General features: G+C 43.3%; 1 protein-coding gene across 3 annotated transcripts; it reads left to right on the top strand.

Moving 5' to 3' along the window:
* On the top strand, window positions 1–27,812 carry LOC105922186 (protein tyrosine phosphatase non-receptor type 7). Of its 3 annotated transcripts, none has more exons than XM_036143187.1 (11): window positions 1–298; window positions 13,739–13,897; window positions 14,845–15,025; window positions 16,150–16,234; window positions 16,313–16,392; window positions 21,644–21,781; window positions 21,873–22,064; window positions 24,778–24,974; window positions 25,879–25,992; window positions 27,160–27,244; window positions 27,525–27,812. In XM_036143187.1, exons 2-11 carry the CDS (start codon window positions 13,803–13,805, stop codon window positions 27,615–27,617), a joined length of 1,260 nt encoding a protein of 419 aa, XP_035999080.1. In that variant the 5' UTR covers window positions 1–298; window positions 13,739–13,802; the 3' UTR covers window positions 27,618–27,812. The 3 variants fall into 3 exon arrangements, with proteins under 3 accessions (XP_035999080.1, XP_012713524.2, XP_012713523.2); XM_012858070.3 differs by lacking the exon at window positions 1–298 and adding an exon at window positions 5,564–5,750; XM_012858069.3 differs by lacking the exon at window positions 1–298 and adding an exon at window positions 10,265–10,571.

The raw sequence follows: 27,812 nt of genomic DNA on the forward strand, positions 1-27,812 counted from the left end.
TTCACAAACACACAGATAAACAGCGCTGGAGCCTGTGGCGTGCAGTCTGAAGGGGACCCATAACCTTGGATGGGGGAACAGAAAATGTGCCTGCGTGGAAACCAGTGTGTGTGCGGCGGTGAGCGAGTGGGTGGGAGGGGGCAGGCAAAGAAGTGGCGGAGAAGGTAGACGTAAAAACAGAACAACAGAGAGCAACAGATGAGAAAAAGGAGGAGGACCGAGACGGAGTTGAGAAGCAGAATCAAAAGAGGAGAAGAGGAGGACGGCGAGGAAGGAGGAGGAAGAGAACGAGGGTCAGGTGAGCAGCACAGGTTATGAAAACTTGTTCATCTGAACCTTTTTCTTTCAACGGGGAAGTGATGGATGCATGAAAGCTGTGAAAAAATCTGCAAAAATTAATATTCCTTATATGTTGTTTGTTGAAATTCATCTTTTACAGTATAAAGTCCTTTCCCATTAAAGAGAATATTCAAGTTTTATTCCGATGCACCTGAAAAATATAGCCAAAAATCTGAAGTTGATGTTTTCAAATAATTCTGTAAGCACATCTGAAGACGCTAATATTTATTCAGGTGAAGTTATGTAAGGTATTTATGTAAATTATGATGTACGTTCTGTAAATTACCGTAGAGTGTACGGAGTCTCCATAATGCACTATAACAGTAGACTGCGTCTCATACAGAGGAAAACTAAACCAGGTTTCTGGGCTTTTATTTTCCAATAAGTGATTTAGAAACATCTGGCTGGTGTCTGGATTAGACGGTGCAGCACAACACCATGGTAACAGGTGGTTGACCCGTTAAAAGCAACTTTAGAACAACTTTGCTTCTGCCTTGGAGTTGATTCCAAGGTTTTATTGGACAGAGCGTCATTTTGGCCAGACTGACCACTGGTTCTGATGGGCCGAGCTCTGATATCTGCAGATAACGATTCACTTTTAAAGTCTTCCAAGCTTTCTGGAGTCTCATGTCTCAGTGATGGACTTGTGATCGTACATTCATCCCTTGCTCCTCGATAAATCTCTGTGTGGTTTCTGGAAAGTCTACATCAGTAAAACCTTAGAAGGTCACATCATCGTTTAGACTTTAACCTCCAGGTGGCGCTGCAGGCTGTCTCTCTGACGGACACTGAACAGTCAGAGGGTCCAGATCCAGACCAGACTCAGCCGTGTCTTCATTTAATGTAGAAACATGTTTGTAAACATATTTACAAGAAAAAACTCTTTCTATTTTCATTTCTTGTATGTTTTACTAGAGGTCGTCATTTAGAGCAAAGCGGAACCAGAGTCAAACTCCTTGGCTGAAGCAAACTTCATGACTGAAGCTGATTCTGATGATGTGGTTCTGGTTCTGTTAGTTGTCAGCTCAGCTTTCAGTGATGTTTTCCACAGCATTTTAAGAGCTTTGATTATTAAGGCGTTATTTATTTATTTATTGGAATAAATCGCGTTTCTAACAGGAGCCAGATGATGTCTGACTGTAATGTCATGAGGAGTTCCTCAGGGTTCTGCTTTAGGCCCAGGCCTGTTCTTGCTGTCTAAACTTAATTTATTATTCTTTTACTACTTCATTAGAGATCCAGTTTAACTTCTAGTGTTGCAGAGTGATGTAGTTGGATGCAATGTTGCCCCAAAGTTCAGGGTGCATCCAGATGTTCTCCTTGGTTCCTCTCAGAACTAAACAGCGCTGATGCCGGGTTAACTACCCGCTCTTCTTTAGGTGGGTCTTTGTCGTGACCCGTTCTGTGTCGCCCTGTGAAGTTGACCCAAAGATGGCAGCAGAACTCCAAGCAAAGACTTATTGTTGAAATATGAAGCGTCTTCATGGAGAAGCCTCAGAGGGATCTTTTTTCCTGATGTGTTGAAGCCGAGGCGTTTGGCGCTTCCTGTTTCAGACCCAGAGGGATCGCTCTGTTCCTGCAGGATGAGTTTCTCGTGACGTGTTTGGTTTATTGTTTTAATGCAATTTATAAGATGAAGACTAGCTTTTAATTTACAATTTAAATAACATTATGATTCATTTGTTTGATTTTCATTTTGCTTTGTTAATATTTTATGTCTCCTAATTTTTTTGATTTTTTTGATTTAAATCTAGTTTACATTCATTTTATTCTTTATAAATACATCTCTCTTGCTCATTTATTCAATAAAAGACATTGCTGAAATGCCTATATTTAAATACAATTTTATTTTTTGTTATATTATACTACTTCAATATAAAGCAAAAAAGCTCAACAGGTTGTCCTTGATATTTTTTTCTCCAGAAGATGAAACTCTGTGCAGCAGATAATGAGGCTGACTTGCAGCCTTCTGTGAGAGCAGATGTTCACTGAGGTTTAGCTTTTTATGTTTCAGTCTGATCTCAGAAATGAATATGGATTATAAAACGATGCTTTCCTGCCTGCTGTCAGGCTGCAGCAGCGCTGGTCCAGAGGAAATTTAGTCAAACCTTTGGAAATGTTTTCATTTGAGGCTATAAATAAGTGAGACCAACAGACCCGCTCCAACAATCAGCCTGTAAATACTCATCAGAGCTCAGATGTCTCTACTGTCAAACCTGTTTAAAAAACACACACAAGCTTACCTTCTTATTACTGTGTTACTGTGGGTCGGTGTATATTTGCTGTGTTGAGTAATTTAAATGTAAAGTTTGTTGCTTCAACTTCGTTCCTCCATAAAAAGCTGCTCTTACCCACATAGACTTAAAGGAAACATGTTAAATTTACTCCCATCTAGTGGTGCGCTAAATGAATGACAGACGAGATGCGCACTCTGGTGCCTCGTTAAGCTCGTTAAGCTCGTTTAGCTCGTTAAGCGCGTAATAACTGCTACGGAAGCTGCGGAGTGTCATAAATGTGACAATGTGTCAACATCCTGCACAAGTTCAAGTGTCAAAATAAATGATGAAACACATGGAAACTCTTGTAAAATACGGCCGAGTGAAGCATACGGTCGCCTGCTGCTATGACTTCTGTGAAGAATAACAGCAACTGATAACTGCTGCAACGGAGCTCGTCTAGTGTTAGCTAACTAACAAACGAGCCGTCTCTGCCGGGAGGACAGAGTAGTTGCTGCTCTACACTGCCCTGTTTCTAATGTGACGGCAAAAATAAACTTCACTCTTATAATTAATGAACTTACTTCCCTCATGATTTGTCTGCACCTGGTAATAATAGCTACACTGATGTAGCCTCTCATTTCTCCCGGTTATTACATCTTTTTCTTTTCTTGGTTACTTTCTCTTCCCTCTCGCTGGGCAGAGACTATGGATGTTCCTCTTTCCAACAGAAAACATCAAACAGAATGATCTACGGTCGTCTTTGCTTGTTTCTACTCCTCCACCACCGACAGCATGTCTTCATATAGAAGACAGATGGGGTAAAACACGTATGGCTGACAAGTTTGTTCCCTTTCAGCTGCTGAAATCAGAAATAGTGACACAACATGACGTCTTTCATTAGATGCACGGACACCTATGTTTTATATAATACTAATTCTAAGTTATGAGAATGCTTTCATTCTTGATATGATGTAATTAGACTTTGGAAGAATATGTATTTATAAAAGCAATTAAATTTGTCCCTTTAATTATCATTTTTCTTATCATGCAATTGCCTTTTCTGACTGTAGTTGAAAAATAGAAGTATTTTTCTGATCAGTGTCTTTGTTTCTGAAATCAGGACCTTGAACATAGCAGAACACCGTTTTATGACTGATAATATGGTTGTTGTGTTTTGTCAGAAGCTTTTTTCTTTCTGTTGAAAGTAAACATTGAATTTAGATCACAAGTAAATCATTACCATTAAAAAATAAGCAGGAAATCAGTTTTTCCTTGATATCTAGACAATCCCTGTAAAAACCAAAGTTCTGATTTTTCAGACCGGGTTGTGATCTCCACAAATCTGGTCTTTTATTAAAGTAAAAGGCAAGAAGAAAACTGCTGTTGAAAGAAAGCCTTCAGGCGCCTTGTTTGCATTTTGTCACTTAAAGTGTAGGAGACACAGCAAGCATGTGGAAGAAAGTCCTCTGGTCAGAGGAGACCAGAACCTTTTTACTCCAAAATACTTCATGTGGAGAAAAACTAACAATGCAAATGACGTCATCTATCTATACGGTAAAACATGGTGGTGGCAGCATCATACTGTGGGGGGAAACACTCTTCTTTTAGCAGATACTGAGAATCAGGTCAGAGCTGATGGGAAGATGGAGTTAAATCCTGGAAGAAAACCTGCCAGAGGCTCCAGGGGACCTGAGACTGGGGTGGAGGTTCACCTTCCAGCAGGAGAACCCCCTGAACATGCAGCCTGAGATATTATGGCATGGTTTAGATTAAAGCTTATTCACAAGTTATAATGGCCTAGTCAAAGTCAAGGACGATAAATGCTTTCACAAAGCACCACTGTGTATCAGGGCCCTGGATGGCCCATGGTGGCAGGATCGCCTCATGGCTGGGCCAGAACCTGAGGCAGCAGCGCATCGTCTGCTGAATGCTGCATTCTGAACTGCTGGCCTGATCCAGATCCGGGTCAGGTCATGGTGCTGCTGGTGTAGGAGCAGGCCCAGGAGAGCATCTCAGGGAAAATCAGCAGGAACATCCTGCCTGGAAAGTACTGAGCACATCCGTCCTAAATTCACCCCAACCCACACATGTATGAAGTTTAAGGCACAATAACACCAACATGAGTCCAGCTGAACCAAACAGCTGAGGCTGCAGGTCCAGAAAGCTGAATCCAGCTCCCATCCTGCTGTTCAGTCTCTGTACAATTCAATTTCTCTCCAGAAGGTCCATTTCCTTTGTTTTTCAGCCTGCTCCTCCTCCATTTTGAACCAAATTTACCCAATTTGCCCAACTTTGAAATGACATTAAAGCAGAGCAGGCAGCAGAAGAGGAAGGCGCTGATAGCACTCACTGTTTTGGTTTTTATCAGAGCTGCAGAGTTCAGCCTCAGATAAAACGGCTGCTGTTGTCAGAAATGAATGGACTTAAAACAGCACGGGCCTGTGAAGCCGACAGGCCTCGAAATGAGAGCGTTGTTCCTGTTAAAGTCATTAGTTTGGGGTTAAAAGGATCAAACATTGAGTTTTGGGCTGATAAACGAGAAGCAGAGCGGAGGTGTGAGGCTGATTCACCGTTTGCTGGATTTTATCTGTTTGTTTTGCACGCCGCCATAAACAGTCTGAAGTGTGACAGAGCACAGGATCAGGTCGCTGATTATTATTTCTGCTGGGATGCGACTGCTGCAGCACATTAGCGCACATGTTTGTGTTGCTCTTGACATGAATGATTCATGAGACGCCGCCGTCGGTGTGTTAATAATCAACGCCCGGAGCATCCCTCTCTTCCTCTCCTTCGCTGGCTGACTCACGCTCCCTTTCTCTTCCCTCAGGTCTCTCCACCTGAACATGAGAATCAGGGTAATAACGGCCAGAAAAACAAGACAAGTCTAATCCTGCTGCCTCTGTTTTCTCTTCCCTCGATATTCTCTCCTTCTGCAGCTTGCTATCACTTTCACTCAGTTCACTTGTTTCTTCTTGCCCCTGGTTTCACAGTAAGTTTCACTCCAGGAAGGGTGGAAAGGAGCAGAGAACTCTGGTCTGTTTGACTGCCGCTTAGTTAGTGCAGTTAGTGGGCTGGCCGGTTGGGTCAGGCCAGGTCTTGGTTTAGTGACATTAGTCATGTTGGTGTTGCAGCTGATCTGGAGGCAGTCAGGAGGATTAAATGAGATAAAAACACAACAACATGGAGTCACCGGTAAGCTTAACCAATAAGTTTGTCCCTCTCGTCTTTCCTTCCGCTTCTTTAACTGATCTCCTTTGGATTTATGGCACAAAATGTCAACTTTGTTTTAGCTGTTTAGACATATTACAATTATTTCTGCTTTTCCCCTAATTCAAAACTGCAGCTCCCCTAGTGCTGGCAGATGAGTACCGCCCCGGCTGTTTAAGTTCTGAGGTCATCCTTGGGTGTGTGTGTGTGTGTCTATAAAAGCCTGAAACTCAGCGTTTCTCTTCCACATCAGATGCCGCTGCTGTTTGTACGTCAGTATTTTTCCTTTTCAAGGATCAAAAATCTTTATTGTCATTAGGCGTTACCATCGGGACAGAATGTCCATAGATTACACATACAGGCAGGCACAACAAGACATAATGTTTTCACTTTTTTCTTTTAAGAAATTAGTTGATTGCACCAACAATTTCCGAGAAGCCGAACGTGTGCAAATAGTCCATAGCATCTGATAAGATTCCTGTTCAAGTTAAAAAAGACAGATAGGCTAAGTAGCTCAAAGGAGCCAAAACTGTCAAACTGGGAAGGTGAAATCTCATTATTTGAGAATGATATTGTGCAAAAAAAAAAAATGTTTTGTAAAGCACATAGACCTAAGCAGCACACGGATCTATGCTAAATGTTTAAAAGGAAGCATAATAGGTCACCTTTAAAGCTAGAGTCGTTGATTTTTCCAAAAGTTTCCCCAAGTCCCTTTTTGAATAATTGCACAGGAAGATCGTGTGAAAAAAAAATCTCCCAAATCCTCTCTGGTCATATTTCATTCTACAGAGTCCTTCCTCTTCTTCTCATAAACGTGAACACGGTTTGCTTCATGCGACTCTCAGCCATGTTCAAAATCTACGGTGGGAGCAGCAGAGCTACAATGAATGGCTAACACTGAAGCTAACTGCTAAGCTAACTGCTAAGCTAACTGCTCAGCTAACCGCTATGCTAACCAGATACATAAAAGTGCACATGTGCAGCCAGCAAGCGGAGACTAGAAAGGAACGAGCACGCACACTGGCGTTATGTGAGCGCCTCAGAATGATTAACATGTGGGAGAACCAGTAGATAAGGAGGAGCACGAACAAAACTCTGACCACTCTGAATCTCTTTGGACTGAGCAACAGGATTTGGTCAAAGTTTTTATAGGTCTGCAGCTTTCACAGCCATCCATGGGTATGGCCTGCATTCATACCCATGGAGAGACCCTTAAAGGTAACTCATCAATAAACTGTTAATATGGTTGTCTTATAGAACTGTCAACATATCCTGGTCAATATTTTGAAAAATCTGTGCGTATTTGTTGAAATCCTGCTTTTGTGTTTAAAATTGTCAGTGTTGCTCCATCCCAGGCTTAAACGGTGGTCTGGCATTGAATTTCGGATCAACACTGCTTTTGGAGACTGTGACGTAGGTAGCTCTGCCGCTGGGGGTATAAAGCAGCGCCGTCTTAAAAAAAAAAAAACACAGCTCCATCTGGTGCCGTCATGGCGAGCCCTCCCACTTTGATTCAGAAACTAATGAGTGGGAGTGGGAGTGGGAGTGGCGTCCCAGTCATAAGAGAGCTGGGTGTTTGCGTTTTGGAGAGACCCTTAAAGGTTGATGGTTCGAAATTCTGTCTGTCACTCTGGATCCCTGAGCGAGACCCCTTGGGATGCCCTCCTATGACTTCCTCCACAAACTTGAATTTATATTCCCAGCAGAGAAGACTTTATAATTGTAGAAGTTAGATTTGTATTCATTAGACTTTGTACGCACAGCTTTTAGATTCATACTCATAAAAACAATCCAAACCTGCACAATACCTCAAACTCTCGTATATGACAGCTACATTTTGTGTACAGTAATTTATTGACTTACATAAATTTGAATTGTTAGAATCATCTTTTTGACAGCTGTCTTAATCCAAATTAAATGACCTGCATTCATACCCATCATCCTGCCATGATCTGTGAGTTTCTGTGTTCAGATCATTCTGGATTGTGGGAATTATTTTGGGTTTGTCCCATGCAGCCTTCCCTGCCTGGTTTATACGTCTCTTGTGTTCTGATTTTGTGTGTTGGTTAAGATTCTTACTGTGTTTGTTTTTAATTATTAGGATCCTTCTGTATGGTGTTAAGATCCATTTGTGGTCTGTTGTGTGTTCATGAGTCGTTTTCATTCACTTCCTTGGGGCAGGTCCTCCGCTCCTCTGCATTCTGTGGATTTTACTCACCGGGTTCCCATGAGCTAACGGCCCCTCTAGCAGATAGTCGTCACGTCACCCAGGTTCCTTCCCTTCTTGTCAGTTCCCTTGGTTGCCAGTCGTGCTCGTTTCCATGTCCTCCATCATCCTGGCTGCTTTCCTCCAAGGTGTTCCCTTTGTTTTTCAGTGTTTGTATCAGTAAGTGTCTGGATTATTATCAGCTCATTAAACACATCTTCTGACACTTCCTGCCCTGTTGCATTTGGATCCTCACACATCATGACAGATCCACAGATTCCCCTGGAGATCTCTAAATATTCTCCACTGCACTCTTTGCAGCTGACACCATGATGTAACGACGCGCTACTGTCTACTTTTCAGTTTTCCATCATGGCTCGGCTGATAATTGGTAATTAGATTGTCTATTAGCGTGTAAGCACTGTATGCTAACATTTTTCCTGGCAGCAGTTAAGAACCATGGTTGCTGTGGACTTAGGCTTTTCATGTTTTTAATGAACTAAGGAGAAGCAAGCAGTGACCAAACAACCCATAAAAAGCGGAACTGTGAGAAAAAGCAAATACAATGAGTCAGGGTCAGAAGGCCGAACATGAGGCTGAGCTCCACCTGACTTTTAGTATGACAAACACTTTAAATGAAACTCATCCTGGACTATGAAACTAGTGAAAGTACAGAGATGGGAGTGTAATGATGCAGACTCCATGAGTCAAAGCAGCCTGGTGACCTTTATGAATGCCAACAAAACCTTCAAATTCAATTAATCAACAAACATCCGATAGACTGTAGGTTTGTTTTAAAGGGAAAGGAAGCGCATTCTGACTGAAAGCCTGCACTGACCACTGGCCTCCATCTTCACTCAGATCTTCAACAAGTCTCTGGAGCGGTGTGAGGTTCTTGCTCCACCATAATCCCAGTCCCCACGAAATGCAGCATCTCATGGATGAATAACTAAGGATCGTGACCCTGATGTCTCTGGTCATCAGATCCTTTGAGTGACTGGGTGTGAAGCATCTGAAGGAGATCACAGGTTCCTTACTGGACTCCCTGCAGTTTGCTTACCAGGTGAACAGTTCGGCAGATGATGCAGCCGACCCAGGACTAGACTTCATCCTGCACCACCTCAACCACCCAGAATGTACACAAGGATTCCGGCGTTCTCCAGGAATGTGTTTTCACCCCCCTCCTCTACTCCGTACACAAAGGATTGCATCTCAGCAGACCTGTCTGGGAATCGCCGCTCTCACTGCTCTGATCCAGGAGAGTGAAGAGGCTACATTCAGATCGGCTGGTCCACCTGGAGCTTAACAGAGGAGATGATGGTGGACACCTGTGGAAACACCCTTTGCCCTCTCCATCCTCAACAGCACTGTGTCACTTCCAGTCTCTAGGAACCACACTTTCTCTGGTTCTGAACTGGTCCTTCACAAAGACGCTGTTCAGAAGAAAGTCCAGCAGAGACCCAGGACTAGACTGCAACTCAGGAAGTCCACCTTTCCAAAGGAGCTGCTGGTCATCTTTTCATTCTGTCCTGTGTTCATCCATCACTGCGTGGTTCGGTTCATCCGCGGAACCGGTCCAAACTGCAACAGCCAATCAGGTCTGCAGAGAGGCAGACCTTACCTCCGTCCAGCACCTGCAGCTAACATCTCTGCAGACCCCACAGACACTGGCCCTGAGCTGGTCCTAGACTTTTACCTTCAGGTGGCGCTAAAGAGCGCTATTTTGCAGAAAACCAGGAGCTACAGAGTTGGTGCAGGAGCTGGCGGTGGTCAGAGGGCCCGGTGGCGCCGTTGTATGGCAGCCTCGCCTCTGTCAGTCTGCCCCAGGGCAGCTGTGGCTACTAACATAGCTCACCACCGTCAGGGTGTGAATGGGTGAATGACTGTAGTGTGAAGCGGTTTGGAGGTCATCAAGACTAGTTAAAAGCGCTATACAAGTACAAGCCATTTACCATTTACAGAGAGTTTCTCTCTCCAGACTGTCTCTCTGATGAGTACCCAACAGTCAGAGGAACTAGATTGATACTGCGCTTATTTTCACCAATCCAGCCATGTCCTATCGCAAGTAAAAACATTGTATACATACATATCTACAAAGAAAAATCAACAAAACCAACAATATCATATTTCTTGTTTAGTATTTCAGAATCCAGAATAGCAACACGTCAGAGTGGACTTGGTGTTTCACCGTATTGACTGCGGTGTCTATGTTTGGTATGACTGTGTGTTGAGTAAGCGTGGGGGCGCTGACTTCCTGCTCTGAGGAAACTCTCTTCCGACAGAGGCAAACTGAAACGTTTCAGATCTGTAGTGATGTGGAAACACGAAGAACTCTAACAGACCTACACACACGCAGGTCCGTTTCACCCGTTTCTACTTCATCATAGTGATGCCGGGAGCTCTGCCTCCTCATCGCAGCAGAAACCCATTCAACAAACATCGACTTCAAGCCGAGTCGGCATCTGTCAGAGGAGTCATGAGTCGGGGGTGTTAGTCTCACCTCTTCAGGAAGCTTCTTTATGAATTAAAGTACGTCAGAAGTTTAACTTAGAGGGAACCTTGAAAGCAAGACAAGAGGAAGATCTACGGAGATCAGAATGGTGAGCATGATCCGGTTCAATGTTGTAGTGAAAACAAGCTGAAAGTTCAACGAGTTTTTGAATGCACCTTTATTATGCTGATATTAAGCTGAGATGGTGCAGTGGAGAGGCTAAAAACTTCTGTGCTGTTTTGCATTCAATAATTCTTTATTCTTTATTTACTTATGGACTGATAATACCTAAGATATTATCTAGGATCTGGTATTAACTATTCTATCCCAGAATAAATGGTGGGTCTGGACCAGGTGAAACCTGCAAACAGAACATTTAAGTGAGCATTTCTGTTTGGGTTTCTAGTCAAAGATCCAAGGTTTTCTTCAAATTAATAATATCCTCATTAAATAATTAATAGTCCTAATTTATATTTGCTCGCTAAAAATAATGAGAAAAATATCTTTGTGAAAAAATGAGTGAAATAATGTAGTAATGTTTAAATGAATGCAAAGTACAATAATTGAATGAAACATGTAAAGTAAATGACAGAAAACATCTTGTGTCTCTTTCATTTACTTGAAATCTGTTGCTCTTCCCTGCTGTGACCGACGTGTTCCTCAGCTCTCTGCAGATCTGAGGACAAACGCTGAGGCTTAAATCAGCTGCTTCACGTATTTTTAACAATCAGAACAATTCCTTTGCTTTTTAATATTTTATCAGTTTTTGAAAGCCTCGTCAAGTTTCAAAAACACAACTTTTGTTTGATTGCCCAAAATCAAACTAACCACGATGTAAGATCTGATGCTGTCTGCTAATCTTATGATTTTACCTGCAACACTTTATGCTCAGTCTCAACTTTTACATTTGAAATGTTTTTTTTTTTTTTTTTTGGGGGGGGGGGGGGTAAACAAATGTTCTATGATCCTAATGCTAACTGTACAAACTCATTGTGAAAAGCTGCTCAGCACTAAATGGTTAAATGTGGATGTGTTCATAAGCAGACTGGTGGTTAGGGTGTAAGTGTCTGATATCCAGTACAGCACCAGAGGACCACAGCAGTCGCTCTAAGGATCATCAGGCAGTTACAGAAGCACCTGACAGTCGAAACAGGGATGGAGGTCAGGAGATACAGTGGATCTACAAGCTCAGACGGCGTTTGATAGTCCTTTGCACCTAAGCCGTCCCTCAGAGAGCAGCGGGCTTCCTCTGAGCGGCACCTGGGACCATTCTGTGGCAGTCTGTGGGATTCAAACCGGGGATCTTGCATCCTTTCCAGGACACCAGCATCCTGCTCTAACCAGTCTGCCTAATATTAATGCCTGAACAGGGACTTCAACCAAGGCCCCTCAGATTAAAGTCTGGTGCTCTCCCTGAGGTGCCCTGGCTTCACGGTGCAGCCACTCTGTGCTTGCTGAGTGGATCGTTAACAAACCCTCCCCTGGTCCGCAGCCGGATCAAACTATTATGCCAGGATGCCTCAACTTTTTAGGTTTAATAAAAATAAAAACATGTATGTATGTTTTGGTTTGGCCTTCCTTGATACAAATAAAAAATCTCTGCGTACTGCAGGAGTCACCAACCATTCTGAGAGCTGCTTCACTGGTGCTGTGCCATACGAAGGGCTGCCAGCACCGACCTTTGAACTAGAAGAGGCAAAGTTACCCTTAACTTTAAGTAAAATTAATACATTTTTCATGCTTTTTAGATATAATAATTTTTCAGTCTTTATAAATGGAAGTTTGATTAAAAAGGAAGAGCAATGGAATAAAATAAAATGGGTTTGTGGAGGGTTATGCTATTTTTGAGACCATGGGCACCACATATGGTTCTTGGGGGCCATTAAGTATCTTGGTTATGGATGTAATTGTGTTAATCTATAGCTTTTTAAGTAGCAGCTTAATTAATTTAATGATGTTCTGCAGATTAATTACTTAATATTTCATTATCAATTACATCTAAACAAGGTGTAGTTATTATAAAATTTTATCAATTCTGGGTTTACTCTCAGTTCCTGGAGCCTTTTTATGTCTTTTTGTTCTAAAGTTTAAATGCATTTTAGTGATAGCCACATTACATATGATGTTGAATAAAACCCACTGACTTAAGCAACTTGCAGCAGCTTGGATTTACTCCACAATATGTTTCTAACTTTCTTCTGCATCTTTAAAACGATCAAAGACCCAACTAGTGACTGATTACCAACAGAACAACATTTAACAGATCTAGTTACTTCTTCTGGTGGTTCTGGAGACGCTGATGTGAAAGCATGTGTCTTTCTTTCTTTTCTTGGTGAAAGCGGGCATTTCCGTGTGCTCCCGCTCACTTAGGGCCCCACTTGTAGCCCAGCAGTCCCTCCCAGCTGCAGCATATCCATGCTGCAAGTGAACCGTGCATCTGGGTGATCATTTACTCTGTCCCCGGGGCGGAAATGTAATATTTTCTTTGTCTTAGATCATTCATTGCATTAGAACTAATCATTATAAGACCAAAGTCAAATGTACACAAATACGTAAAAAAAATTCCAGAGTTACATTACAGTTACTTGTTTTCTGCCCCTAAATGGACCAAAAAGTATAACATCACGCAACTAAAACCCAACTAAAAACTTCTCCAAAGTTTCTCAGAAAGTCTCTCTTGGGTCACTTTTAAAAGTCCAAAGTTATAGAAAAGATGTTAGAACTGTGACGTAAATTGAATATAGAGAGAAGACCCCAGCAGGGTTAAGCATGTCGAAAAATGGATGGATATTATTATATTTATGGCAAATGGCTTTTACTTGTACGGCAATTTAAATTAGTCCGACAACCCCAAAGCTCTTCACACTACAGTCAGTCACCCACCCATGGTGAGCAATGTTAGCAGCCACAGCTGCCCTGGGGCAGACTGACAGAAGTGAGGCTGCCAGACATCGGCACCACCGGGCCCTCTGATCACCACCAGCAGGCAAATCAAGTGAAGTGTCTTGCCCAAGGACACAACGACTGACACAGCTGGAGCAGGGGATCGAACCACCAGCCCACCAATTGCAGGATAAACTCTGTACCTCTTTTTCCACTGTCACCCACATATTTAGGGTCTTTTTAAATCATCTCTGTCTCCCTCCTACTGCATTGGTTACAAGTAAGCAGAGGTGGCCAGTCGTGTAAAGTACTAGATGGCGTCATTTAGTGATTTCTGTTGAAATCTGCCAGTAGCAGCTTTCCTCACCACAGATCCATCTGTTTTTTCTGCAGCATGGTGTTGAGGTGAGCAGTTGAGTCCAGCTCAGAGGAAAACCGCCGCCAGAAAAGACTCAAAATGAGCTCATTCAGCTCTAGTCCTAGTGAGGAACCGCTGACGCCCCCGCCACTGACCACGCCTCCTCGCAAACCTTCGGTCCGCCTCCAGGAGAGGTAAGGACCAACCAGGGAACAAGAATCATCTAGAACCAATGAGCAGGATGATTCTTTGGCTTCCTTGGCTGGACAGTTTATACACAACCCTGCATAGTTAATATATTTACACACTCCTATAAACATTACAACTATGTAGATTCAATCATAGTTTTCACTTGGATTGGCATTGGTACATAATGTAGTGTAATTAATATTTAATTTGGTTTGAATTGGACTAAAGTCAGATTAAACAGAGATTGGTTAGATTTGGCAAAATTAAAGTTATTCTGTATAGATTTAAATTGGATTTCAAGTGGATTGAATTAACATTGATTTAATAGTAACCCATTACAATTTAACACCATATGTGACAGCATGGCTTAATTTATGTTTGGAATGGATCAAACTGGAATTGAATCTGGGATAGATGTAATTAAAATTAAACAGGAATCGGCATGTGTTCAGTTAGTGCTGGATTGGCCTACATTTGGGGATAGTTAACTTGACTGAAATCAATTGAGTTTATGTATTTGTGGTAATTCATTACCAAGCCGTATCTTTACATAAAACAACCAATTTGTCATTTTAATTACAACATTGTGCCTGTCCTTTCCCGTTTTATACATGATCTTTGAGCCAGGTGTGACAAAATGGGGGCTCGTCCGGGATGGAAGGTTTCCCGTTCATTCCAGTAACATCCAGTTAATTCCAATACATTTTCTAATTAAGGCCTATAAATTATTTATAAAGTCAATTAGTAGAAGGTTTTGCCTAAGGATATCAAAGCATTCAATCAAATCTTCAGTATAGATAAACTCTACGGAACCGTATATAAACTCTATAAATATTTCTATAAAACAATGCAGTGATGTTTGTAGTATGTAAAGCTTTATCTTTAGTCGTAAATGTTTAAAAATATGTTGAACGTAAAAATGTTTTAAACTTTTGACTTTTGTTTTCACAAGGCGGGGCTCTAACTTGTCTCTGCTGTTGGATGTGAGCAACCTGGGAGTGGAGTCAGTTTGTTCTGTGACCACGCCCAAGGAGGTGTGGCTTCAGCTGCTTCATACCTCCTCCCGAGCGCTCACACATGCTCAGTTGCAGGAAGCTGCAGCAGACACAAACGCTCTGAACGCAGAGTACCAGGTACAGTTCCTAACACAATGCTTGCTTCTTTATTCAGAGACTGAAGAAAAGTTCTGTTCTTCAAGGACAAAAACAAAAAAGGCTTTTTATATTTTTTCTTGGCCATGGCCAAGAAAAATCTGTGCTGGTTTTCAGCTCCTGCTTTCATCTCTATTTTTCTGGAAACATGTTGTATTTGTTGGAAAACCAAATATTTTATTATTGGCAGTATGTTATTGAAGTTTATATTGCCCTTTTTTATTTTTTAAATTCTTTGTAGATATAAAGCTTCCCAGCAATTCCCAAAAGGTCTCCAGAACTTTTAACCGCTGGATGGTTTAGTGATGGTAAAGGTTCAGATCTTCTGATCCAAGTGCATCCACCAAAACCATAATATATCTCTTTTTATCTGAACCAAAGCATCCTTATGAGCTAATTATAGGCATATCATTAGCCAGTACATGCATGTTAGCCAATGTGAGCTTTCTACCTAATTTAGGCATAACAGATTATGTTTACTGTCATTAGCAACACACCGATGCTAGCATGTTGTGCTTTTTCGTGGTTTCATCATTCCCAACATACAGTGTGTTCCACATTTCATACAGATTTTAAAGCCCAAACTGATGCATTCTAGACTTAATTCTGCAAAATAAAAAATCACTTAAAACCTTCCAATGAGACTGGGTGGAAGGCAAGTGGAAGGCGGCATCACAACTCTTAAAGAAAACCTGCAAATTGTTTTCACAGAGTAAAGGTTTCACAATTGTTTCAAAGAAGATAAATAATTCAGTTTAAATGTAACGAGGCCTATTTTGCAGATCTAATAACTGGATGGTCATAATGCCAAAAAAACACACAATTAAACCCAGCTGATGTCGAATCACTGTTGAATCAACATCAGGTAGTTGTATTGAATTTTGTTTTGTTTGTAAATCTAAATCCTGAACAGAACATGACTGAACACCAGAATCCACTAAAATACAAAATATATTCAAACTAAACTCAAAGAGACAGAACTGAATCCTACGTATTCAGGGTCCTGAATGCTTTGGCACTGAGACAGTTCCAGCAGTTTCATTTCCGATCGATGACAGCGAGGGACAACATGAATAAGTTTGAACATGTTCTGCTCTCATCTGCAGAAGATTCCTCCGAACTTTGTGAGCGCAGCCGAGCTCGACGTTCCCGGACACACGATGAAAGACCGATACAAAACCATCCTCCCCAGTAAGAGTCTCGTCAGACGCCCCGCCGACCTTAACTTCACTTCTCTACCATCACTGGAGTTTGTTGTTTGTTTCTTAGACCCAGAGAGTCGAGTGATCCTGAAGAACCCGGAGGAGGAACCGGGACCGGATCGCTACATCAACGCCAACTATGTCAGGGTCAGAGATTCACTTTGTTCTTAACGAAGTCTGTTTAAAGCGTCCTGCTGTCAGGAAGTCTTTACTTCCCACTCAACAACAGTCAGACGTTGAATCTAAACTTTAATCTGAATGTGAGACAGGTGAAAATGACAAAGAGGTGGAAAACATCTCTAAGAATGAAAATGAAAACACCTATTAGGGTTTCAGTTTAGTTAAAATGGAAAAAAAGTCATTTTTTCTATTACCTTTGATACACCTAATGATAAATATAGCTCTGCTATGGAACCTTTTTCCCTCCATTGAAGCAATTAATTAAACTCAGGTTTCACTTGTCATGATGTAAAACATGTCCTGAGGTGAAGAGTTTAATAGTGTACTTTACCCTTACTTGTGGGGTGACGTGGCACAGAGGTTAGGGAGTTTATCTTGCAATTGGCAGGTTGCTGGTTTGATCCCCCACACTGACTGTCTCTGTCATTGTGTCCTTGGGCAAGACACTTCACTTGATTTGATTTGCCTGTTGGTGGTGGTCAGAGGTAGCCTCGTGAGACCATCCTGATCTCGCAAGCTTTCAAGGTTTCACTCGCAGATCAGTCTGGCTACTCTCCGTTAAAGAAAATTTGGAGCCGTTCACCAAACGAACGTCCAATCAGCGTTGGCTTTGAGGCGGGTTGAGGTGTGACGCAACGGGAAGCGCGTCAGTTCAGTCTAAAGAACATGGCGGCTTCAGCCGATGAAACTAGCGTTAGCGTGGCTATCGAGCAAGTTTTATCGGAATTACAGAGTATTTCTTTGCTGAGCTAACGAGCCTTTACCTGCAGCAGCAAGAGTAGCTTGGCTTGTGGTTGTGTTTTCGTCGTCGCTCGTAACAGAGAGCGACGACGAATCTGATTGGTTCATTTGGCCCGTCTATCACCAACATAGGCCAATCAGCTAACCAGTATTTTCGCCCCTTCCCAAAGTTACTTCAACGGAAGGTTTCCAGATGGATATGCGGAGCAAATCTATCTGGCGGAGTCAGGTAAGGTCAGAGGGCCCGATGGCGCCGGTGTATGGCAGCATCGCCTCTGTCAGTCTGCCTCAGAGCAGCTGTGGCTGCTAACATAGCTCACCACCGTCAGGGTGTGAATGACTGAACTGTAGTGTGAAGCGCTTTGGAGGCCGTCAAGACTAGTTAAAGCTATACAAGTACAAGCCATTTACTCTTATTGGCAGCCCAAGAAAAGATGGTGAAAAACCCTTTTTAAAACATTAATCTTATAATTTATTAATTGAAGTTTAACAGTTTCACAGTTATTTGTACTCACTGAAAGTACTATTAGAGGAATTAATTAATAAAATACATATAATGAAATGTAAGTATATAAGGATATCCTTTTTCTCTGGGGTATAAATCAGATGTAGGGCATCTAGGAAAGCAACTCATGTTAGGTATGGTAAAGGATCTGTGATGCTGTGGGCTCTCTCTGTCTCTGTCTCTCTCTCTTTCTCTCTCTCTCTCTGTCTCTCTCTCTCTCTCTCTCTCTCTCCTCTCTCTCTCTCTCTCTCTCTCTGTCTCTCTCTCTCTCTGTCTCTCTCTCTCTCTCCTCTCTCTCTCTCTCTCTCTCTCTCTCCCAGGTGAACCTTGTCAGAATGCTTTGCATCAGAAGATATCATAAAATCTAAATCTGGTGGTCTGTGTCAGGAAGCTGAAAATGACTCATCACTGCGCTGATCAGCAGATAGTGATAAACCAGATGTGGGCAGATCAACACAAGTTGTTCAGCAGCTGCAGCTGCACCGTGTTCACCATGGTCCCCAGACCGGGTCCTGTAGAAAACCTCAGCGCTAAGCTTTAGTGAGGAGAGAATCAGAAAGGACCAATAATTTCAGATGATTTGGAACAATGGTGTCCAAAGTCAGTCCTCCGTGGCCGGTGTCCTTCCTGTTTTATTCCTGATTCAACACATCTGAATCAAACGAGTGGTTCGTTAGACGGACTCTGCAGTGGTAGATGAGATACTGAGGAGGTCGTTGAGCCGTTTGAATCAGCTCAACTGATGACATGTCTAACATCAGATGACTGGAGCTGGACTCCCCTGGTCTAGAATGATTGTACAAAGAAGAACGGTGAAACGTTTCTCTCTTTCTATGCTCCAACATTGTGAAATGTTATTGGAGACCAAGTGCGCCCTGATGTCCAAAGTATCAGAGCAGAGGAACCAATGAGAGTTGCACCAGTGACTTTGATAAAAGCCGTGAAGGCAATTTATCATCTATCTACTTTGTACAGAAATGAGAACAACTCTATAAATAAATAAGTGGTCAGGTAGAAACGTGCATCATCTGCATATGAGTTTACCCATTCAGACCCAATGCCAATTCTGCATGCTCTTTAATGTTACTAATCACAGGGAAACATCTCCATCACCCAGTAGAATCTGAAGGCTCAAATTCAGATTCTGTTTGGACCAAATGAAATTAGGGTAGACCCAAACTGCATAATGAAGAAAAAACGGCTAAACCCTAAACTATAGTTTAAACTCGGTTTAAATATTCAGGGTTTAAACATGTTGGGGTTTGTTTTTAATCATCATCTCCCACAATAATTTAGCATTTTTGTGACAAAATCTGTGCAACAAAGCTTTCATTGACTATTCTGGGCCACGTTGTGAGCTACTTCTGGAGCCGTTAGAGGCAAGCCCATCTGAAAGTCAGAAAATAAATGTCTGATGGACACATGGATTATCATGCTGAACGTCAAAGCAGCTGAAACAATACTATAAACCCTGTTTTTTTAATTATTTCCCAAAAAATCTGACTTTTAAAATTGAAAAACACAGAGAGGGGATGTTTCATTTGACCTGAACTATTTTTGCAAATGGTGGAGATGGAGTCATAGGGACTAGGATGAGGACCGGTCCAAACACTCATTCTTCTCCAGTAAAAATAAAGAGCTGCTTTGAATGTAACATTTCCTAAACAATAAATCAGATTGTTTTGAACAGAATTAAGAGCTTTGCAGGATCAAATCTCGATTAACCAAATGCATCCGACTGCAAGCAGTATGTGCAGAATGTGGCTGACAGACAAACACTGACATGAAACTGGATGTCTGTTATTTACAGGCCAAATAAAAAGAGTTATGTGTGCATCTTTTATGTGCGCTGAACTTCAGGATGTGATGACTTGTTTGCTGTTGCCAAGCGGCCTTATTAGTAAAGTGTCAAATGTGTGTTTAATTAGGTTTAGAGACAGCGAAACTTGATGCCTTCAGGGTTTCATTAAAGAAAAAGGAAGCTGGTAAAGTGTGTGACAGCGTCATCAGTCAGCGTGGGTGTCTTCTGGTTTATCTGTTTCTAGAGACGGCCGTGTGTGTGTGTGTGTGTGTGTGTGTGTGTGTGTGTGTGTGTGTGTGTGTGTGTGTGTGTGTGTGTGTGTGTTTGTTGAATGGCGAAGCAAAAACACACAGAGGTATCAGCCGTCAGTTTGTCAGCGTGGGAGTCTGACAACCAGGAAAACCACAGGAAGTGAGGGAGGAAGTGACTTGTCCCCGACTCCCCCCCTCCTCTAGTGCCGCCCACGCGTCCCTCACACTCTGCCGCATCAGGAGAGTGTTTGCAGAGATGTTTTTTTATGAAGCTGATACCTGCTGCTGTGCCATCTGTGCAGCAGCTCTAAAGAGGCTTCGTCTTCCAGCTCACCTGTTCTGGTGCGCCCAGGTAGGGAGTCGTGACTCTCCGCTTCAGTGCTTGGTGGAAGATTTTCACGAGCAAAACTGTCTTAATCATTAACTTCCTGTTTAATGAAGTCAAGGAAGTGTGTTGGTTTCAGAAGCTGATGTGATGTAAAAGAAAGTGTGGCTTTCTTGATGCACTATCCCTAAAACAAAATGTGATGTGAAGACAGCAGTTCTGGTAGAATGACCCAACATTCTTCACATTAACATACAAGTCCCTGTGTGAGGAGCTGAAGCCGGTCTGAAATGCAGCATTATTTACCTTTTTCCAACACACAAATGATTCAACAGCCAATATAAAGTCATGAAGAAAACCAAAGTCCACTTTAGGTCCCTCCACCATATTTACGACACGTAGTAGCAGCCAGCTGCTGTTTGTCAAATGCACAGATGAACGTTATCAGTGTGAGAGCCTCTATAAAAGCAGGACTTTTGTCAATTAACAACTGTACAAGGTGAAGTACAGAGATATGTTAATTAACACCAAGATGGAACAGGATCAGTAATAAGCTTAGAGGAGCTTCTACCCATCAATCCAGGAAGGGTAATAAGGCAGTTTCCAAACTCTGCGGAGAAAAATGTTCTTCACGACTCCCAGTCTTCCTGGAAAGGGACTTCCAAGCAGATTCCCCCTGCGTCAGAGCATGCCTTGCTCAAAGGCACGCTGCATCTCAGACCCTCGGCCTCAGATAGCCAGTTAAGGTTAGACAGGGAGCTCAGACAAACACAGAGCTGAAGCACAACGTTTCTTTGCTCTAGAGAACGATACGCTGCATCTTGATAAACCACAAGACTTCTGGAATAATGTCAACAAAGATGAGACAAAGTAGAGATGTGGCCATTCTGCACAGCAGCATTTTTAAAGCCTAAGACCAACAGTAGGGTTTGGCAGACTGGTGATTTGGGCTCGTCAGGCCACCGGACCTGGGAGGCTGACAGTCATTAGTTGGACCCTAAACTTCTCTGTTTTACAGCCAAATGTGAGCTAATCTGTCTGAGAGCTGACGTTTGGGTCATAAACAGAAAAATTATCCCAAACACGGCAGCAAAGCTTCAACAGAACGGCTGAAACGGGAGTCAAGGTGAAGCAGCAGCCAGATGTTAGATTTCTAAACCCTGACCTCAGTTACGCTCGGCTAACCCAACTTCCCTATTTCACGTAATTGCTCAGAGAGCTAGCTCCGCATGCAAATCTTCGGGCTGCCGCTTTCTTAACAAAACCACACGTGAAGCAACGGTCGACCAGTTTTACCCCAACTTGTGTTCTGAGTCAAGACAACTTTTAAAAAAAGATTCCTGGGAAGCGTCAGAACGGTTCTGATGGCCCGATGGTGCCGAGCCCAACCTGGAGAGGCTGGACTCGTCCGTTTCCTGACCCCCTGCTCTGTGTTCGTTATGCTCCGTGTAGACAGACGCTCATCAACCCAAGACTACATATGAGAGCGGCGTGTTAATACAGACGCTGAGGACGCTTCAGCTGCAGAGAGCCTGCTTTCTGCAGCTGAAACCAGCCTTAAAGATCTGAGACCTGATCCTCTCCACGTCCTGCAGGGCTACAGAGGGACTCCGAGGGCCTTCATCGCCACCCAGGGGCCGATGCTGCACACTGTGGGAGACTTCTGGGACATGGTGTGGCAGGAGAGGAGCAGCATCATCATCATGGTCACCAAACTGAAGGAGAACAATGAGGTTAGGTGCTTCTCTCTTATCCTAGCTCCTGGTGGGACGGAGACGTCCAGAGAGTCCCCTGTTGTCCTTTAACACCCGTCTATCTGCTCAGAAATGCGAGCCGTACTGGCCCCGGCCGACGGAGAGGACGAGGGTAAAGGAGGAGGATGAGAACCAGAAGGAGGAGATTCAGAGGGAGGGAGATGGAGTGGAGGGGGAGACGGGTCGGTTTGGCAGGTTCCTGCTGAGAGTCAAAGACAGCCGGGAACAAAACGGCTTCACCATCACAGATCTAGAGATCCAGGTGAGTTTGTCTTCAACAGGTGTCTGTCATCTGGAGAATGTACCTGGGAGGAGAGAGTGTGCCTCTGAATGTCTGGATCACACACAACACAAACACGATAATGTGAATAATGGAGAGAAAAACAGGGAGCTTTTATATTCTCTGTCCTCTGGGACATTAGATCCTGGAGGTTTGACCGTCTGAAAATCAGTCAAACGGATAATTTTCAGCTCCGATCCAAACCCTCATCAGTCAGGATGTGAATCCCAGACAGCTGCCTGGTTCTTAAACAGATCTCAGCTAAAACAAAGTAAAAACGAGATGTTTCCTGAATTCTTGGTTTAATCAAAAAACTAATTCTGCTTATATAAAATGTTCTGTTTGCATCTGCTTCACAGTATTTCTCTGAATTTGCAAACCATGACTTTAAGTTCTGGGTTCTTTGGGTCCAGGGCCTGTATTACTGCCACAGGCCTCTAGGTGTCGCCATTTATCCACCTCCAGCTCACCACTACAGCTCTTCTCCAGACCTTATACTCTGTTTTAATGCTTTAGTTCCTGGTCTTCATGCTAGTTTTCACTGTTATTAAATCTACAAAGTTATTCCAATTTGCCTGTTTGTGAGCTTTAAGCTCTATAAACTGACCATTTATTCTGTGTAGCATGGGCGTAGGTTTGATTTCAACTTTGGTAGGGACACTGGTCTCAAGTTTCATTGGTTTGATGTCATTGGTCCTACGCAGTATGCATGCACCTATTTTTTTATACTTGACGTGAGCATCAGGGGACATTTCGTTTAAAGACAAAAGCAGCATTTTTTGCAACATTAATACAAATTTTATAAGCACTATATATATTGTATATAAATAAAAAGCTGCTCCTTAATTTGTAATTAAAATAAATTAGACATCACCTGAAGCACTGAAGGGCCAGCTGCTTCACCTTCAAGCTGCCCTGCATCATTATTACTGGATATCTGTGTTTCCTATAATCATATAATGTTACTATTATACAAGTGTGTTTTTAGTATTAAAGGATTAAATGTAACACAACCTTTAATATCATCCTATGATACTTACTGTCTGAGTGTTAAAATAGCTCCTTATGTCTCTTTTCATTTTTGGTGGCATTATCTACAATCACAACACTAAGCATGAGCCTAAGTTTATTCAAATATAAAATCGCTTTTAACAATTACTAAAAGAAAATATAACACTATCTTATCCGTAATGTAATAATATCCAAAATAAACAGCCAGATTCAAGCATTTTTACCGGACACTAATGTTTGTACTAATTTACTTATGGACTGTGTGGAAATCTATGTAAAATCAAACCAATGTGTTCCTCTGTTTGTACTTTATCCTATTTCCAAAAGTAGAAATAGTCAATTAAATAGCACTATTATTATGTTGAACCCTAATTATGCTTTCTAAACAAAAAATAGCAATGTTTAGGCACCATCTCGTATTGTTATACTCTATAAAACGAATAACACCTGGTATTTATATCTGAACCACCTTAAAGGGATTTTTTGAAAGCTTACACTCTTTGCTTGTCGATTTTTCCAGCAGTCTTCAGAACTCCTGCCTGACACAGAATATTTTTGTTGATAAAATGTATTATACTTCAGAATTAAATATTATTTTAAGATGCTAACGTTGGTTACTTACATTTCTTAAGTTCCACAAATGAAAACTACTCTCTCCTGCTTCTTCTATCGCCTGTTATAGCGTGGATAATATATATTTTTTAATTGGGACTAGTTTCGTAGTGTAATATTCGTTGTAGTAACCGCAGTATTCTAGCGTGAATTAAATTTAAATTTCGCGCTGCAAGCATGCACGCACATGCACGCACTAGAAAACAGCCAACCAGGGAGAGAAAAGGCGGGACTTAAGGCAAAACAACCAATGAGAGTGGAGTTAAACAGCACACAGCACAGTTACGTGTGCTGCTGAGTTAAAGCGACAGGAAAGACCGACTGGACACGCAGGCTGGCAGACGGAGCTGCAGCAGCAGCAGCCAAGCAGCGGAGCTGCAACGCTGTATTGTAAATTATAAACATGTTATTCACATCGAATTATTGGTAGGGACATGTCCCTATGGTCCCTATACAAACCTACGCCCATGCTGTGTAGGGAATTATGATCGTTTGTGGGATCATTTTGAAAGAACAAACTCCCTCATCAATCTGAGCTTTTCTCTGGCATCTTCCCCTTCATTTCCTGATTCTGATTTCAAATTCTCTTTTAGAAAACTCCAACTCCTCCTGCAAAAGTTAATAAAAACACACAATGAATCATCTGATTAAGGAAAAAATCCTCTCAACCAAAGCTTTATACTTTAACCTTCAAAATAAGTTTTTTTCAGTCTGCTGCAAAAATGAAGGCAGGCAACCAAAATGCAAATGTTTCAGACTGGCCAACCCAGAGATCATTCTGCTGCCCAGCTCTTCCTGAGGGATCTCATGGGTTCGCTGAGCAGAAGGATCATAGAAATAAATCTTCTGGTCGTGAGTTCTGGGTCTTTCTTCCCAGTGAGATGTTCTTGGATCTCTGTTGTCATGATCCATATCTGTTGCCATAAATCAGAGCTGCATGCAAAGCTCAGACGTGTTGGAGTCCTCCCTGCTCCTCCAGTCTAGGCAGAGGCTGACCTCTGACCCTGGCAGAATCTGCATCCTGTCATGTTTATCCTGTGAAGCATGTGAATCTGTTTGCTTTGTTTTGCAGCTTAACTCTGAGCGCCGTCCTCTCAGACACTACTGGTTCAGCTCCTGGCCCGACCACCACATCCCAGAATGCATCGCTTCCCTGCTGAAACTGGTGGAGGAGGTGGAGACGTACAAGAAGTCTCTGGGACCGCCGGCCAGCTCTCCTCCAATCACAGACGCTGTGCCTGGACCCGGGCCAATCGTCGTCCACTGCAGGTTGGCGTTTAACAAAACCTCCGGTTCACTGCGGCGCTTTAGTCCACAGATGCTGCTGAGAAGCTGCTGAGAAGCTGCTGAGAAGCAGCGTCAACACGCTTCAGCTTCTGTTCACCAGCAATTTAAGACACAATTTAAAACGTCGAACAAGTAAAAGTTTATTTGCAACCTAGAATTAAAGAAAAAAAGAGACTAAAAGCCTCAGTGCTGCAGACGTTGCTCCCAAACCGATGTCGGATCATGCATTTTAGTTATGTTTTAGACATGCCGATCTGCATGGAGCATCATCCTGCAGGACGCAGTGGGAACAAGGCATGCAGACATAATTAGGCCTAAACCAGTCCTGACACTTTTACAGGCATCCCTTCTCCAACAAACCTGAACCTGATGGTTCTCAGGCCTCTGCAGAGCTGAAGGCTGATTCAGCCGTCTTCTGTGGGTGTGTTGGAGAAGGGATGCATCTGGAGGTTGTAGCTCTGGAGACCTCTGGTCTAGACCTTCAGATTCAATGGTCAGGGCATCAGCTTCAGTCTTCATAGTTAGGTCAGACCGTGCTGGCTGTGGACAGCAGATGGACAGCAGATGGACAGCAGATGGACAGTCTTGCAGAAGTCAGATTTCCTCCTGAAACCTGTTCGTGTACAGCAGCAGCAGCAGCAGCAGGTCTAGCAGGAACAGCTTTGAAAGCCACCATGATGATTTCCGGTCTTCATTTATGGAACAGGCTCATTAAGCTTCTTCACTGCACCCTGCGCCTGAGACACGGTTTGTTCCAGCGTCTTCAGATGAATGAGTGACCGCCTGACAAACAGAACAGAGGGTTCCTGTTTGCTGGACGCCTCTAACATCTGAACCATGTTCTGTCAGTCCACCTCTAAGAGCTCCTCTCCTGCTGTGTCCTCAGTGCCGGCATCGGGAGGACGGGCTGTTTCATAGCCAGCAGCATCTGCTGTCAGCAGCTCAGAGAGACGGGACACGTGGACATTCTGGAGACGGTGTGTCAGCTCCGACTTGACAGGTGAGGGGGTCCTGCTACCATTTCTGCAGGTGATGTGATGTGTCTCTAGTGTGAAGAACATGAAACACTTTAACTTTTATTTTTCTCTGACCTGCTGGGTACCACCGTCAGGGGGAAAGGTTCTACCTGATGGTGCAGAAGTTCTTGTCTTCTTAAAGCTCAGCGTGGATCCTGGTTTGAACTGACCACAGGTTCTCAGGGCGGCACAGATCTGGAAGGTTTCCTCACCACAGGTCCATAATCAGTGTTCTGAACTCTTTGCCACTCTGCTGGTAAAGCCAGAGAACATGGACTGACCATTGCTCTTGGAGGACCTTTTGAAGACACTCGTTATCGAGGACAAGCAGCTCCACACAGGGACGGGTTTAAGACGCTTCACCGGTGGTGCTCACGTCTTTTCCTCTCCAGATGTTCCAAACAATCAGGAGGAAATACCTTTGCGACACCTTGCTGCTGTTCATCCTCCTGCAGAGTTTAAGGAGGTTCTTGATGTTTTCGTTGGACAGAAGCAACTTCTCTCCTGCCCTTCTTGTTCAAGACTTCCTCCTACCTCCCCGACTGATGGGCTCCTCTCTGGATGCCCACGGGCCCTGGGGATGTGTAGGGCCAAGCGTGGGCGTTACGCTGGAATCAGACATCACTGTGACGTATTTAGGTCTTTCTTAGCTTTGTTCAGAGCAGGCTGCCCAGGAGGGCAGACACGGGTTACTTGTAAAGCCCTGGGGACTTCCTCTTTGATGCTGAACGCATTCTTGATTTATTAAAGTCAATCGTTAGTGTTTCGTTAGTTTGAGCAAATCTGCCCTGGTACATATACACAGCCAGCTTCTACATGTTCCATACCTGAAATGCCAGGACGGGAGCATGGAGGAAGACGAAGACCTGATCTGACTTTGACACAGACGTGTCCACCTGAAGCCGGGGTTGACTGAGCTGCTCCGTTATCCGTCCTGGAGGCTGATGGACCATCTTGGACATCCTCGTCTACTTTGTTGCCAGTGAACCTCGTACCTTCAAGTTCTAAAATTCTCTGTAACAAACTCGTCTCTGCACCATCTGAATCTGAAGCATAACCAGAATTCTCGGCGCAGAAACTGGAACAACCTAAACGTTAAACGCCGTGACCTTCATTGGAATGTGATGTTTCTCCTTCTCCGTCCTGTGCAGGGGTGGGATGATCCAGACCACAGAGCAGTACCAGTTCCTGTACTCCACACTGGCCCAGTACAGCCTCCAGCTGCAACAGAACCAGGTACAGAACCTCACCCGGTTGAGCCTAGAACAGTTTTAGAACCTCAACTGGTTTTAGAGGAGTGGGTTTTAGTGTCAGCGTCACCTGCTGCAATATTTAACAAGCTCTGCACTGGTGGCACCGGGATTCTGTAGATTCTGGTTTGATCCGGGTTCCGTTCCGTATCAGTAACTTTGGAGAATTTTTACATTTGTTAGTCTGAATGTCGTCCTCCAACAGATCCTGGGCCGGTGTCTCAGTGGAAGAGCTGCCAGTTTTACTCTGTTTTCCTCTCCATTAGGACCAGAACCAGACCACCACAGTCCCACAGAACCAGAAGAACCCTGAGGACCAGGTCAGCATCCGGCTGCAGAACGTCCGGCTGCAGAACTGATAGAAACCCAGAACCTGGATAAGTGTCAGCGCCCTCAGAGAAACTGGAGGAAATCAGCGCAGCAGAGAACCTGAGGGCAGCCTATTGGACACCAGCAGAGGACAGAACCGACTGGGGTTCCATCCGAATACCCTTAATAACGGCTCCTAGCTCCTAGCTCCTAGCTCCTGCTCCTTGACCTTTCACCTTTCCTGG

The sequence above is a fragment of the Fundulus heteroclitus genome, chromosome 1 (genome assembly GCF_011125445.2).
Source record: "Fundulus heteroclitus isolate FHET01 chromosome 1, MU-UCD_Fhet_4.1, whole genome shotgun sequence".
In the NCBI taxonomy this organism is placed as follows: domain Eukaryota; kingdom Metazoa; phylum Chordata; class Actinopteri; order Cyprinodontiformes; family Fundulidae; genus Fundulus; species Fundulus heteroclitus.